Source organism: Pollachius pollachius (genome assembly GCF_949987615.1).
Source record: "Pollachius pollachius genome assembly, chromosome: 17".
Taxonomy (NCBI): Eukaryota; Metazoa; Chordata; class Actinopteri; order Gadiformes; family Gadidae; genus Pollachius; species Pollachius pollachius.
Genome location: NC_136950.1, coordinates 20,535,535 through 20,550,266, shown reverse-complemented (window position 1 = coordinate 20,550,266; position 14,732 = coordinate 20,535,535). Strand labels below are relative to the sequence as shown.

Below are 14,732 nucleotides of genomic sequence, written 5' to 3'. Positions count from 1 at the left end.
CTTTCTCCCAGTACGTGCACGCGAGCCGCTGACCTTTGGTGTTAGCGTGCGCACTCGCTCTCTTCCTCTTATCTTCGCTCTTTCTCGCTCCTTCACATTCTTCCGCGCTATGCTTAGCCTTCGGGCTGTGAGCAGTAGCATTGAAACGGTTAGCTGCTTCGTTGCATTCAAATCTCTCTCTCTCTCACTCTCTCTTTTACTCTCTCTCTCTCTCTCTCTCTGTCTCTCTCTCTCTCTGGGACAGGCCGACGGGAAAGGATGTTTGAACTTCCTTTAAGGGCTCCTGAAGGAATATGTTTTAACATGTAGTCCGACCCTGTTTGGAAAAAATAATCATTAAAGCATCTTTTAAAACCATTAGCTTTTCTATTAATTGTTTTGTTTACGGTTCATACCGGTTAAACGTGATTTTACATAATTCCCACTTCAACGCGTACGTAGGGGCGGCCATTTGCCAGCGTTTCATCCCAAGCTATTCATCACAACATGCGCTTTGTGTTTATTTGTTATTTCCCATGGGTGAGTCCTTCCCGATCTCCATAATAGATTCCAAGTTAACGTCCTCTAAACAAACGCTTTCTTACTCATTGTGTCCGCGGAAGAAAGAGAGAGCTGTGATTGGAAGATAAACACCAGAGGAAAAGAAAAAGGCTATTTAAAAAGTGGTAATGTTCAGTGAACGCCCGATACCCACGAGAGTGACCTGCCTGTTGATTCACAACCGCACACGATTAACGGCAGGGAAATAAACACAAATGCAAATAGGCCCGTGGCCTCATTAATTAGAAGTGAACGCTGAGTGGTATTAATTTGGAGAATTCCATTACTTTAACAAAATTAATCAATTATATAAAGAAATTCATTAATGGACCTATTTTTTTAGACATAACACACAACAATGAACACCGGGGGCCAGAGATGACAGAGGCCCCCCCCTTTAATGCTGAATTAGAAGCAGAAAAAAACGAAACACTAACGTAATTCAAGCCATGGAAAGGAACAACATAAATTAATACAACAATAGTTGAAATCCGACATGCCTTGTGGCGTTTGTTTCCAAGTAATAGTTTTCAGCAAAGTACGGGCGACACTAAGTGTGCGTGGGCTGAATGCAAATGATGGCATTAGAGGATACATTATGTAGATCCTTAAAGGCATGCATGCACCGTGTCTACGCTAAGCTAACATTTAGAGTTCTGAATAATAGCAAGATGTAAGAAGGGAGAGAGAGAAATACAAGAGAGACGATGTGAGTGGGAGTAGGATGGTCTAGTCGCCAGGGAAGATGGACTCCCTGCTGGAAGATGATCAACCACAATGTCCGCCGTTCTACAGTTCTACAGTTCTCTGTTGACGGATCCTTGAGTCCCAGCCCTCTTCATGTTCCTTCATGATGGAAGTTGCTTCACATAGAGCATCTGCTTCATAATTTTCTCAAAACAGAATATATTGCAACGATTAAAAAGGAGAAAGGACCAAGATAGCATGCTTTTTCCCCATGAAAAAAGTCAGAATCCTCCTAGCAGTTGATAACAAGAACTACCCTGGTAACATCAACTGATTAAGTCAATCGACATTCATCAGTGGTGTGTGATGTGCAGAAATAACTTAATAGGTGCTAACAACAATCTCACACTTTGCCATATGCTCCTGGTCGTGCCGTGTGTTTTTTTTATTTTTACACGCAAGACTCGTCGTAACCGGAACGCGGGACGTGGCTTGCATTGTTAATTCCCACCATGGGTCTTCCATCACTGTCTAATTGCACCGTAAAAAAACGCAGGCAATCCGTGCAACAGATGCGGCGTTGCAAGGGATCAAACCTGGGATAATGATTAAAATGGACTCTCTCCTCCCTCTACCTCCCCTCTACCAACACCGCCACCGCCACCCCTCTCTATTCACTGTGCGATCTCTGTCCTGTCTCATCGCCTTACCTCCAACAGCTGGACCGGGGTGGGGGGGGGGGGGGGGGAGTGTGTCAGTGATGCAGCCAGCCCGAGGCCGCTGCATCACGGCAGGCTAGGAACAAACAGCTATAGGCAGGCCTCGTAATTGAAGGCCGTTTCAGCCACCTGTTTGGAAAAAAAACCCAAGCTGACCGATGAGGTCCTTGCCTCGCGCACGGACGGCAAAACCACCGGCTTTGTTTCCCTCCTCGCCGACTACAATGCGGAAAATCCATGCAAAGCACATCCGGGATCCCGTTCAGACACGCGGTGCGCGTGTCTGAACGGGATCCCGATGTGCTTTACATGGATTTTTCCGTGCCCCGGTGCCTGTAGTTCAACCTCCACCTGAGTCAGGCTTATTGGATACGCAGCAGAGGGACATATGGATTCATTCACATGATTAAGCGGGTGAGTGTTAACCAACCTCTATGGAAAAACAGCCTAATTGGATTTGCAAATCCTGGGATTAGTTATTATGATGCTTGCATAATGTTGGGGGCATTCCCGCGGTATGCTCGGGGGAGCTGTTCCCGAACATCCAGGAGGCTCTTGTTTTCTCACACAATGGGCCCTATTTTAACGGTCTGAAACGCAAGTGAGAAGCGCCAAACGCAAGTAGCTTTGTGGGCGGTTCTATGGCGATGTCGCTATTTTACCGGCGGATAAATGACTCTTGCACCCGGCGCAAATCTAAAAAGGGTTGGTCTGAAGTTGCCTAATTACCCGTAGGTGTGGCTTGGGCGTAACTTGCAACAAACAAATGAGAGTGCCATCTCCCGTCCCCTTTAAGAGTCATGAGCGCATTTGAATCTGACGAGTTGATATTTTGACAGTGCGCTTGCAGTCTCCGATGAGACAGATGCATGACCACATGAATTTTAAACTTCAAATGGCTCAGTTTATGGCCAAATAAAATGACCTAATTCAAACATGGAATAGCGTCTTCTTCCAAAACTTCAGAAATACTGAGTCCTCAAATAAATTTTGGCAAAGAAATCATATGATATAACACACATATGATATGCGGTAACTGTGGTTCTATTTAATGATATACGCAATACATTAACAAACCTTGTTTCTTCATCAGTATTGTATGCATTATTGTTATCGACTTGTGTTCCTAATATGCATTTTTTCCCCTGTTAACATACATTGCCATGGACTGTATTATGCGTTACGTGTTTAGTTTGCGTGTGTTTAAACAGACGGACGCACACACGTGCGGCCACATTCATTAATTATTTTACACATACACGCACGCGCACCCGCATTCATTCATTATTTTTAACACTCACTCGCGGTAAAACAATGTTTTCTCACAATCAACTACTCATCAATCCTAAAAGTTATGGGCTTGTACACGATGTCTGTGTTAAGAAAATATGTGTTTGCTGTACAGTGTTTGCAGATGCATTGATTGAAAAGTACAACTTATTACCAAGAATGTGTGGCTAGGTAGATGAGAGAAGCAAAGTGTATGCGCGAGGTGCACAAGCAACATTATGCATGCGCCCTTAACATAGTATCTGAACAACGAACCACTGACTTTAAACCAGGTATTTCCTGGTTTGTGGCGGAATTGTTTTCTGAAACAGCAAAATAGCACCAGGGAACGTTTGAGCCAGAACACGCCTCCTCCTTTCGCCGAACCGCCCCTTGGGGCGCAAGATCATTCCCTAATTTGCCGACGTGTGGCAGTGGAGGGGAAAGAATGCTCTGCACCAGTTGCAAACTAGCAACGATACACGCGTCAGTGTAGAAAGTAAATTGCGCTGGATGCAAGATAGGGCCCAAAGTCAGAAATCATCCCTTGAGCAAGAGGCCTCTTCCCTACAAGCACCTGAATGACATTTCATTCAAAGTTAAATATAATTAACTTAATATATATTTTTATAGCCCTTAATCACAGGTATAGTCTGAAAAGGCTTAACAGGCTATATATGACTGACATCCCCCGGACCCTAGTCTAAAGTCGCTTTGGATGAATGTCAAATACTGAATGGTTGATAGTTGGTGTTGTCATGGTTATAGTGGTGGAGAAGCACTGGGAATGTTTGGGTCGGACTCGTACCACAAAAAAATGAAACCTGTGCTTCTACAACAAGGCAAGCACGCTACAGAGAGCTAGGGTCTGGCCATGGTTGTCCACGCAATTTCGAACGGCATTTGCGTATTTCCTCGCGACAAAATCCATTCCCCTCTAAGCGAGCGTGTAAAGAGTTTCTCTGTGTTTTGCTAGATCGGATTTACAAACCGCCGAGACAGAAGGTGTGGGTTGTTGCACACACTCCCAAACGTTCATTCCCCGGGTGCCTGTCTTGACAACCCCTGTGCGATTCCTGCCGCACCCACACTCGGCTACTTCCTGTCGGCTTCCCTGTCTTCCCAACCGCAATCCATCCATCTCCCGTGTCTCCTTTCCTCTTCTTCGTCTACGGTTCAGAAAACGTAGACGTGCGCCGCGCTCGACTAGAGCAAGAAGAGGAAGGGGAAAAAAACGAGGCGATTACATTATCAGTGACAAGGCGGAGTGCTTGGGGTCGGGTCGTCTTTCGTGATGTAAATACAATATCACTGGAAAGAGGAAACACGCCGGTACTCTGCGCTGGTCAGGGCTGTAACAGGAGCATCTCTATTGACCTCAGGGTGTACAGTGTTCCCGTTTCTTGTCCTTGTACCTAGGACGAATGATAACGCCGCGCTTTTATTGGCGAGGCCGACTGAGACAGTGTCAACAAGAAGATACAACAAATTAAAGTATGACTACACGGTAATTAGGTAATTCCTGTGTGGGAAACCAAACGTTGAATTCCAGATTTAATGTGTACTTACTGCTATTGACTACTATTTCATCCAAAGCAGTGAACAGTGTGTACAGCAAGGTTCAGATGCTTTCCACCATGTTCCAGGTAGGGGTGAGGCCTGTTGCTCTAATAGGTTAGCCTGCAGACTCTTGCGACTGAACCCAGTGCCTTTACGGTTTCAGTCAAACGCCATGACCACTACTAACCTAGCTAACCCCTTATTGTATGCCTGCGGACATTAGCCCAATTGAAACATATACACAACAAAACATACATCTCCTAGCCGTGTAGTATCATCTCTGTTAGCCTGGTTAAAAAAACACCTCACACTGACCGATACCTCAACACAAATCAGCAAAATCACTGAACTCTTCCGACCTTCTCCACTGCACTACGTTTGGCTTTCACTTCCACTCACTGCTCTGCCTCTGTTGCAGCAGAACCCCCGGCTGAACCGCAAACCAGGAACCACACGCACACACATCCTCCGACACGCTGCGCAGCGCTTCCCAGTGGCAGCGGGGGCCGCCATGGCGACCGTCCGACCGCAGCCTGGCCCCCACCCCAGGTACCCCGGGTACCCCCGGTACTCCGGGCGGTGGCGATGCGTGGTCCCGGGATTCCTCAACCAACGCCATGTCACCTCAGGAAGCAGAATGCCATCAAGTGATTTTTCACATTTAAACTTTTTCTCTCGGTCCATAAGCTTATTCTGCCTTTTTTTCTGCCGTCTTTCCTCATTCCTTCCCCTCCCTCGTCCCCGCGGTATCGCCGGCGTCAGCGTTGCGTTCGCCTGTCGCAACGTTTTTTCCGGCGGGGTGGAAATCATTGCTGCAGATCGATAGGGTCCTGCGCGATGCCCCGTCGCCCCGAGGTGCCGGCCGCTGCGTTGGGTGCCAGGTGGGTGCTCTCTGGGCTGTGACACGCCTCGCCCGGGTTAATAGGCAGCGGGCGAGAGAAATAAATAATACAGACTGATGCGAAACCTTAACCAGGAGGCCACCAGTGAGACTGCTGTAATCATGTTGGTTTCTGCAGCGTGGGTGAGTGTTATTCTGACAGGGTGTGTGTCTGTGTGTGGTTGTTTTGACAGTGTATGTGTCGGTGTGTGTCATTTTGTTTGTCTGTGTGTGTCTGTGTGAGTTTGTTAGTCATTGTTTGGGTGCATATCTGTTTGACATTCGTGTGTGTGGTTGTGTGTGTGTGTGTGCATGTGTTTGTGTGTGTGTGTGTGTTTGTTTGACAATGTCTGTGTGTGTGTGTGTTTGTTAGTTTGACAGCGTTTCTTTGTGTGTGTGTGTGATTATTATTCAGTGTCTGTATATGTTTGACTATGTGTGTGTATGATTGTCTGTGTGAGTGTGTGCGTGCCCGTGTGTGATTACACACTGCGTATGCATACCCTGGTGCATTATTGGTTTTCTGGGGTTTCAAGTTATTTCTTTGTATGTATTGGTATGCCTCATGTCTTTGTCAGTGTGTGTGTTTGTGTGTGTGTGTGTGTGTGTGTGTGTTGGGGGGGGGGGGGGGGGTGGGCGGGGGGGTATGAGATCAGAGAAAGCAGAGCAGTGGAGACCAGAGGAGGGGGGGAGGAAGGCAGGGAAGACCTGGGGAGATAACAGATAGAGCCGCAGCAACACAGGACTGGTGGTCAGCCTTCGTGGGGGTGGGGTGTGTGTGTGTGTGTGTGTGTGTGTGTATGTGTGTGTGGGGGGGGTATTAATCAGCTGCGTTGCCGTCGGTAACGGGACGGAACTGCACCCTGCCGAATTCCGCTTTTCTCTCGCTTTTTATCAGATTCTACACACACAAACACATACTGAAACACACACACACACACACACACAAACCTACTACCCCTCAGTTTACACTTCTGATCTAGTAAATCATAGTTTAATTTATTTCTAACTTCTCGTTTCTCTCTCATTTTATTATTTAAGATACATATTTCATACTTGTACAATTCACTATTTTTACACTCATCCAAATGGAGGTTTCCTCAACGTGACGCTGTCCTCCTCAAGGAAGCCTACAGGTCGCAGGGTTCGGGGTTTGAACCCACAACCCTCAGGCTGGGGGCCAAACACTGTGACGACTAGACCTCAACCAGCATATTCAGTATTCACTCCCTTGAGTTCAGAGCAGTTACGAGCAGAAGCCAAACCAATTAAAACCAAGAAGTACTGTGATTTTATTATTAGATCTGGAGTCACGCTCGGGGCAGGCGAGGCAGGGAGGGGGGCGGCGTGTCAGACCCATCACATGATCGAGTTATCGATCTCGCGCCGCGCTAGCCGTGATTGTTTTTTATTTTTCTCATGTCACGCTTGATTAAACACACTGGACACAGCGACTCTGCGCAAAGCCGTGAATGTTCCCACTGGGCCATCACCGTCCCCTTATATAAATGAAAACGGGGAGGGGGGGGGAAGATAAAAAGTTGACTGGACCCTGAAAGTAATACTGATTGGGGACATTATCAAACCATTTGGAGGCTGGGTTCTGGCGATAAAGAGGAGAAGGTCTGTCGTTACCCAGTCCCAGGAGCTGAATATACCGAGGAAGGTATTATGTGGGAGCCCGACAGATGGACGACGTCGTTAGCCCCCATTTCAGACGCTGCTTTGAGGACCCCGGGCGGTTTATCATATTTAGCATCAACGGGCGTCATACATTTGTAAGTTATCGCAGCCCCCCCCCCCCATTCTCCCCTTTCCCTTTTCGATTTCTGAACATGTTCTAATGAGAAACTGTCCGTTTTCTCTGCATGGATTACATTTCTTCTCCAGCAGAACATTTTTAAATGTTCAAAATCACTTTCTGTCTGTTAATTGTGCTTTCTCGATGAATATGAAGAGGATGTTATCACGTTGTCGCCCCCATAACACCGCCCCGCCCCTCACCACACACACACACACGGAAACACACACGCAGAAAAATTGCTATTGTCAGTTAACAATCCGACACCCGTCTTAAAAGTGTTAAAAATGTTTCCATGTTGAGAAAATTATATTTGCCGAGATTTGAAGTCGTACAATTACTGATTCAGAAGTTTTCTCAGCGCATTTACAGAAATATGTGCTATAACAAAAATGCACATTTTCACATAAGCAAAAACACTTCTTACAAGAAATACGAACACTAGTAATAGAATAGTTGTAACAGAAGTAAAAGAAGTAGCAGTACTGGAGATTCTTAATATAAGAAAAAATACTACCATTAAATGACTAGAAGTTCTTTATCGCAGGCTAGCTCTCGTCTTTTTATACCCAGACGAACGGATGTCCGATGTGATGAATGCTAACAGCAGAACTGGTGCTCAGAAGTTGTTGTTTTTCACGAGCGGCTCATAGGTTTTCATTGAAAGATTCAATTCCACCGGCCCACATCAGTGGTAAATCGAGTGCAGCTACAGAGGGCAAACAATGTAGTGCAAGTCCATAAAAGAAAAAAGACATCAACTTCCTCTCAGCGAGAGCGAGATGGCGAAAAAACACGTTGTCTCGGAAACAAGACAAGCCATTTCCACCGGAAAGACTTTTATTGACTTTTATTCAAATGACCCGACCTTTACCACAAAAGTGTAAAGGAAACACAAAATGGGGGCATTGGGCCGTGTCTCTGAATGACATCAGATGTTCCAGTACGAAACATCCTTTTGAAAAGACTCTGCATCCAAAAGAAGAAGACTGCGTCTACTTCCAAGCATCCCTCTCTCCTCTGGCCTCGATTTGCTCCTCTGTCTCTCTCTCTCTGCCCCTCCTGGTTCAATGAATTGATTGGTTTCTCTGTAATCCACAAAATATGTAATTGTGATTGCTATGAGAAGTCATTTATGGACATAATGGCGGCGGCCGTGGCAGGAGCGTCTATAGAAAGTGACTCCCCGGGCGCCTCGGCTTGCCAACTGTGTAATTTGGTTGGTCCTTACTGAAGCCGCCTTTGCACTTTTGTCCTTATTTTTTTCCACTGACTCAGGAGCAAGAGGCAGTGTGGTCGCTGGCTGAAATAAATAAATATATATACACTTTTTTAGAAGTATAGTGGGTCTGGAGGTTGAACACGCTGGTGTCTACACTTTCACAATGGGCACAGACAGTGTTGCCAGATTGGGCGGGAAGTCTGGCCAAATCTGGCAACACTGGACCCAGCGACAGGACAATTGTGCACTGTCATCCCCCCCGGAGAGGCAAAAGAAAAAGATCTGCTTTCACTTTAACACACTTTCTCCTTACTCCTTATCTCCCTTGTTGCACATATCCCTCCACTAATGACCCTTTACGGTATACACGGTGATACTCAGTATCTTGTTATTTTAATGAGCAGGTATGGAGTTACGGCATCTCGCCCGCGGATGCCTTGCAGATGGGCGGCCGACTCAGGGCACAGAACCGGCAACCTTTCAGCTGGGAGTCAAGCGCGGCTTCCCCCAGACTACCCTACTGTATGTGAGGAAGGCTGCACCACGGCCGTACGTTGATGTCCGTGCATTGATTCTCCAGAGCCCGGCCAGTATAGCGCGGGGCATTGACCTTTGCTGGAAGAAGAATAAGAAAAAAACGGATATATTGCCTGAAGACAGTTGTGAGGGAGCTTCTTCACTCTCGCTCTCTCAGACTCTTGCTGCTTCCCCCCCCCTCTCTCTCTGCCCTCCCCCTCTCTCTCAGACTCTATACGTCCCTCTCTACCTCACCCTGCTCTGTCTCTCTCTCTATGGCTCTCACTCTATTATCTCTCTGCTCTCTCCCACTCACTCTCTCTCTGCTCTGTCTGTCTCTCTTACTCTATTCTCTCGCTCCCTCTCTCTCTCTCGCTCTCTCTTTCTCTCTCTCTCTCTCTCTCTTTTACTATTCTCTCTCTCTCTCTGGTTTCTCCCACTCTATCCCTATGTCTCTCTCTCTTTCTGTCATCCCCTCTCTGCCCTCTCTCGCCCGGTCTCTCTCTGTTCCAGATGACGGACAGTACATGCTCTGTGATCTTTCAACCCGTGGAGTCGGACCAGTTAAGATCCAATAAGACGACATTTTCCATCTATTCAGTCCAGTCGTGTGTGTATGTGTGTGAGAGTGTGCGAGTGAGAACGAGGGAAAGAGAGAGAGTGGGTATGTGTGTGAAAATGTCTGTATTCTGTCCTGACTTCCCAGACACACTACCCAGTGAGTCAGAGGACTCAAGCACGACACAGAGGGCATTGTGGGTGAGGGTGGCTCCGCAGTGGCTTCAGTGAATCTCAAAGTACTGCAATCATAATAAATCTTTGTGATTATCTTGCAGCCAACTGACAAACACAGTGGCTTCTTCACGCCGACTCTGAATGAGGGCACTTTGAAGGGAACTCATAAAGAAAAGGGGCATGACAGTGTACTGGTAAGAGTGAAAGGGTGACACTGAGCTGAAAGGTGCAGGGTTCGATTCCCAATGTCCACAGTGTGTTCCTGCGTCCTCGAGCAAGATGCCCTGACCTCTCATTCTAAACCTCTGAACCAATTAGAGAATTATGGGAATCGATAATTCACTAATTCACTGTAATATGCTTTAGATTAATATATTATTACATTCATCAGCATAATAATGGTTACATAATTCACTAAATGAAACAATATGACCATGAGTTCACATTGAAATACATCAATTGAAATATTAATACTATTAACACAGAGGCACAGCCTTGTTAGTTTGTATTCCCGTGCGATACAGCGTGCATTGAAGTGGATTTACTACCACTGCTGCAAAGGCATTCAGCAGACACTTTCATCCAAAGGGACTTAATGTGAATCTTAGCTTAGGTCATTCAGGGGCAGTTGGGGCATGAGGGCATCTCACTCAGGGAGGCCTGCAGATTAGACCGTGGACAACGGAGATCAGAGATCGGGCACTTTTGGCCGCCGTACTGCCCTGACTCTCCAGATTTCGGGGCCGGAGAATGGATTGTAATTAATGCCATTTCAGATGACACAGTACGTATCCTTGGCACCTGCTGCAGCGTGACTGATATTCAATGTTCAGCCAGCCTGCCGATGAACGTTCATGACCAGGAGACGCTCATTCATCAAGGTTAATTTGCTGTTTGAATCGATGAGTGCGCCTTTCGGGGGGACATTGAGCAAATTAAGGTTTGCCGAAAAGTATGTCAACAACCCGAACCGATAAAGATAGCAGCTGCTGTCTATATTATGCTTTCCTTTCCTCTAACACAGTGTCATTATTTGCAAGGTTATGTAAATATATACTAAAGCAACCACGTGCGACGGTAAAACCAACCCCACCGCAAACGCCAGACTCTTTCAGTTCCTACGTCCCAACCCGTCGCCTCTTATCAACACGAGTCTCGTATTTATCTCACACACAGACCAGCATGTATTTATTCTACCCCACAAATCTTCCCTCTTTCTCCCCCTTCCCTTTAAGATGGTCTTAGCAAAGGTCCACTGATTTCCTTCCAAAGGCCTATTCATATGGCGTGGCATCAGTCAATTATTCTCAAGTGTTGCTGTAGTTTAGGATTAAGTGACTTACCCCGGGCACCCCACCCACCAACTCCCCACCCACCACTGCCACCACCACCAACCCCCCACCCCCCACCCCCCACCCAAGATTTGATCCCTGGCGGCTGCTAAAGCAGTGGCCCGGGTCAGGGCTGATTGAGGCGGGGCTGGGCCAGATAAGTCAGTCTTACCATTATCCCGTGCAACCCCAGAGTTGCCAAATTACACTCCAAAGCCCCACAGACTTTTAGTCCGGAAACCGCAGCGAAAGAGGCTGAGGAGAAAAACCCTCATGGTCACAACAAATAATGCCAAGGCCTAGATACATGAGGAATGCGTGTGCGTGTGTGTGCGTGTCTGTGTGTGCGTGTTCATGTGTGTCAGTGCGTGCACATGTGCCTGTGTGTGTATTTGTACTTTTGAGTGTATGTGTGTATGTGTGCATGTGCATGTGAGTGTATGTGTGCATTTTTGTGTGTGTGGGTGGGCATGTGCATGTCTGTGTGTGTGTGTTTGTATGTGTGTAAGTGCATGTGCGTATGTGTGGTGTGCATGTGTGTGAGTGCATGTGCGTGTGGGCACGCGTGTGTGTATTTGTATTGTGTATGTGTGCGTGTCTGTGTGCATTTTTGTGTTTGTACTGTATGTGTGCATTTTTGTGCGTGTGGGTGTTCAAGTGTGTGTGCATGTATGTGTCCATGTTTCTGTGTGTGTGAATATGCCTGCACGTGTGTGTGTGTGTGTGTATAAACGTGTGTGTGTGTGTGTGCATGCAATATCAGTGCACGGAGGACAGAAGGAGGGCCTTTCGATCTCAGATTCAATAACCTCTATTGAGTCTCTCCCTCCTTTATTGCTGTCAGCTCTGTCCTCCTGCCCCGACCGTGGCGTTCTGACAGGATTACAAGGGCCGTAATTTTAATTCATTCCTGTCATATCTCCGATTTCCACCTGCCACTGCAATGTCATGTGTGTCCGCCCTCGGATGTTCAGACGCCCGAGTGTCGACACATATTTATCAATATATATCGATTTAGATTCTATACGTACACACACACACACACACACCCCGACACACCCCGACACACACACACACACACAGTCACTACACACTTCACCCGGTCAATGCCGTGGCTGTTAATAACCCCCAAACAGCCGTTTAAAAGAATCGCAGCGTCCGCAAAAACAAGACCATTATGAGATTAAAGAAGCACGACCGCTGCCACGGGCTACGCCGGCCAAAATGAAAAGACAATCGGCGGGCCGATGATGACGGAGGAAGCGGAGCCGCCGCCGACGTGCCCCGCCCCTGATGCCACCGCCACCACCACCACCCATACATCACCATCACTCTCTCCCTCCGCCTCCATCCATCCCTCCGTCCCTCCCTCTCCTCCTATTTCATCCCATCACTCCCTCCATTTACCAGCGGCTCCATTTCCCTCCGAGCTGCTTGCTTATTCGATTTACGGCCGCGCCGTGTGCCATAAAGAACCGCAGGTGGGACGGGGATGGGCGGGGGGGATGGTTGACGGACTAGGGGGTGGAGAGGGGGTGTGGGTGTGTGTAGGGGACGACAAAGCAGAGGTCGAGGACGGGCCGCGGCTTACCTTGCCCACGTACTGCGGGTCGGACCCCATGTACTCCTCCAGCACGAAGAACTGGTTCCACACCCAGCCCCGCTTCACCCTCTGGACCCCCGCGGGCCCCCCGTGGCGGGGGCCCGCGGCGGGCGGGGGCTGGGGCCCCGCTCCTCCCCCTCCACCCGGGAGCCCCTCCCCCCCGGTCGGCGCCCCCCTGGGGTGCGAGAGGAGCCGGCCCGGCCGGGACAGCAGCAGCAGCTGGGGGGCGGGCGGAGGGCGGGGGGAGCACAGCGACCCCCGGAGGAACCGGAAGAGGAGGAACCACAGGAACAACAGCAGGCGGTCCCGCGTCAGCATTGGCGGTCCGGGCGGGGGTCAGGGGGTCCCCGAGACGAGGTCCGTCGGGACGCGGGGGAGGGCCAAAGCCACGCTGAGCGTCCGCCGGTCCCCTCCGGAAGCAGGACCCACGGAGAGAGAGAGGGTCGGGGGTCGGGGGTCAGGTAGAGCCCAGGGCGAGGAGCTGTGGCAGCCCTGAGGGGGGGTGGGAGGGTCCGTCTGGGTTCCCGCTCAGCGTTGGATCGAAATCATCACCTGCGAAGGATCGAAGGAGGAGGAAGGACGTTAAAACATTCCTAAGTAAACATAGACACTGTATTGCGTTACGCTTTTCGATTTGAACGTGTCCCGAATCTCTCAGAGTTAATGCGGTTGGTTACTGTTTTATTGTCAAATGTGCAGCATGACATTTTATTTCTTCGCTTCTTATAATTTTTTTCCTGCTGCATTTGTGCCGGCATAATCGCACGCCTTACATTCGGGTGCCAGAAATAATTCCTTCAAACTAGTTGATCTAACATGTCAACGCCACACGCCGCCTCGGTAACTGTAACTGGGCTCCTCCAGACGAGGAGGCAGCGTGGTGGGGTTGGAAGTCGGTTTATTGAACGGTTCCAGATAATGATCCGTGAGTGTGTGTGTGTGTGTGTGTGTCTGTGTGGAGATGGCCGGTTCAACCTGTGCACACTGATTGCTCAACGCACAACAGGTGTGCAGCCTCGCCCAGCCTCAGAGTCCAATCAGTGTGACTCGGCCAGGTGAGGCTGCATCATCCACACACACTCAGTCTTATTCCTTGAAGAGGCACTGAGAAAGGGGACGATGTTGTGGTCGCCCCCCCCCTTCCTTCACATCCTCTCTCCCCCACCCCAGCCTCCTCATCATCATCATCATCATCATCATCACTCCAGAGAGGAGCACGGTGTGAAAGGAAAAGCAGATGCCGTCGCAGACAGCTCTCGCCACCTCACGTTGTGTCGACAAGCGTGGGTTTCAATAAAGAGTTGGGGGAGAGAGGAAGAAGGGAAAAGTATCACGGAGAGATTAGCTAGCTGTAATCCAGGACAGGCTGCTTGCACGGCATAAAAAAGGAGCCCGTTGAATATTTCTTTACAGCCTCTGTGCGTTGGGTTCCTGCCATTGTATTTTACATATTATGCCTCTGTTCAGTTCAAACACAGAGGGAATGCCTCCAAATGGAGTTTAGCATGCATGTCGTTTCCTGTCAGGTCAACGATTCATTAAACTCTCTCTCTCTCTCTCTCTCTCTCAGGATTATCTGATAAAACACTATTCAAGCGAACGTGTAAGTACAGGTCTCAGTGTGAAACCATTGGAACCCTGTGTGTTTATATATATATATATATATATATATTCAATTCAAAGTACTTTATTTATTTCAATTGACAATTATGTTTGTGTAAATAGTGTCTAACGATTGCATAACAGTACAGGTGGACAATCAACACAACAAACTAATGCTACATGCAAGAGGTTTTATCAAGACAAAGTTCTGTACGTGGTTGGATCTATCGAGTGTCAGTGTCAGTCGGTCAGATCTAAGGAAGAAAA

The 14,732-nt window shown here is 48.2% G+C and overlaps 1 protein-coding gene across 1 annotated transcript in view; it reads right to left on the bottom strand.

Moving 5' to 3' along the window:
- LOC307088962 (cadherin-12-like) overlaps positions 1-13,181 on the bottom strand; it is a gene marked incomplete at both ends in the record, with an annotated part of 78,670 nt that extends 65,489 nt beyond the window's left edge. The window contains one exon of the mRNA XM_079755042.1: positions 12,852-13,181. Coding sequence (XP_079611168.1) covers positions 12,852-13,181 — 330 coding nt within the window. The remainder of the gene's footprint in view (positions 1-12,851) is intronic.
- Positions 13,182-14,732: the final 1,551 nt, after the last annotated feature.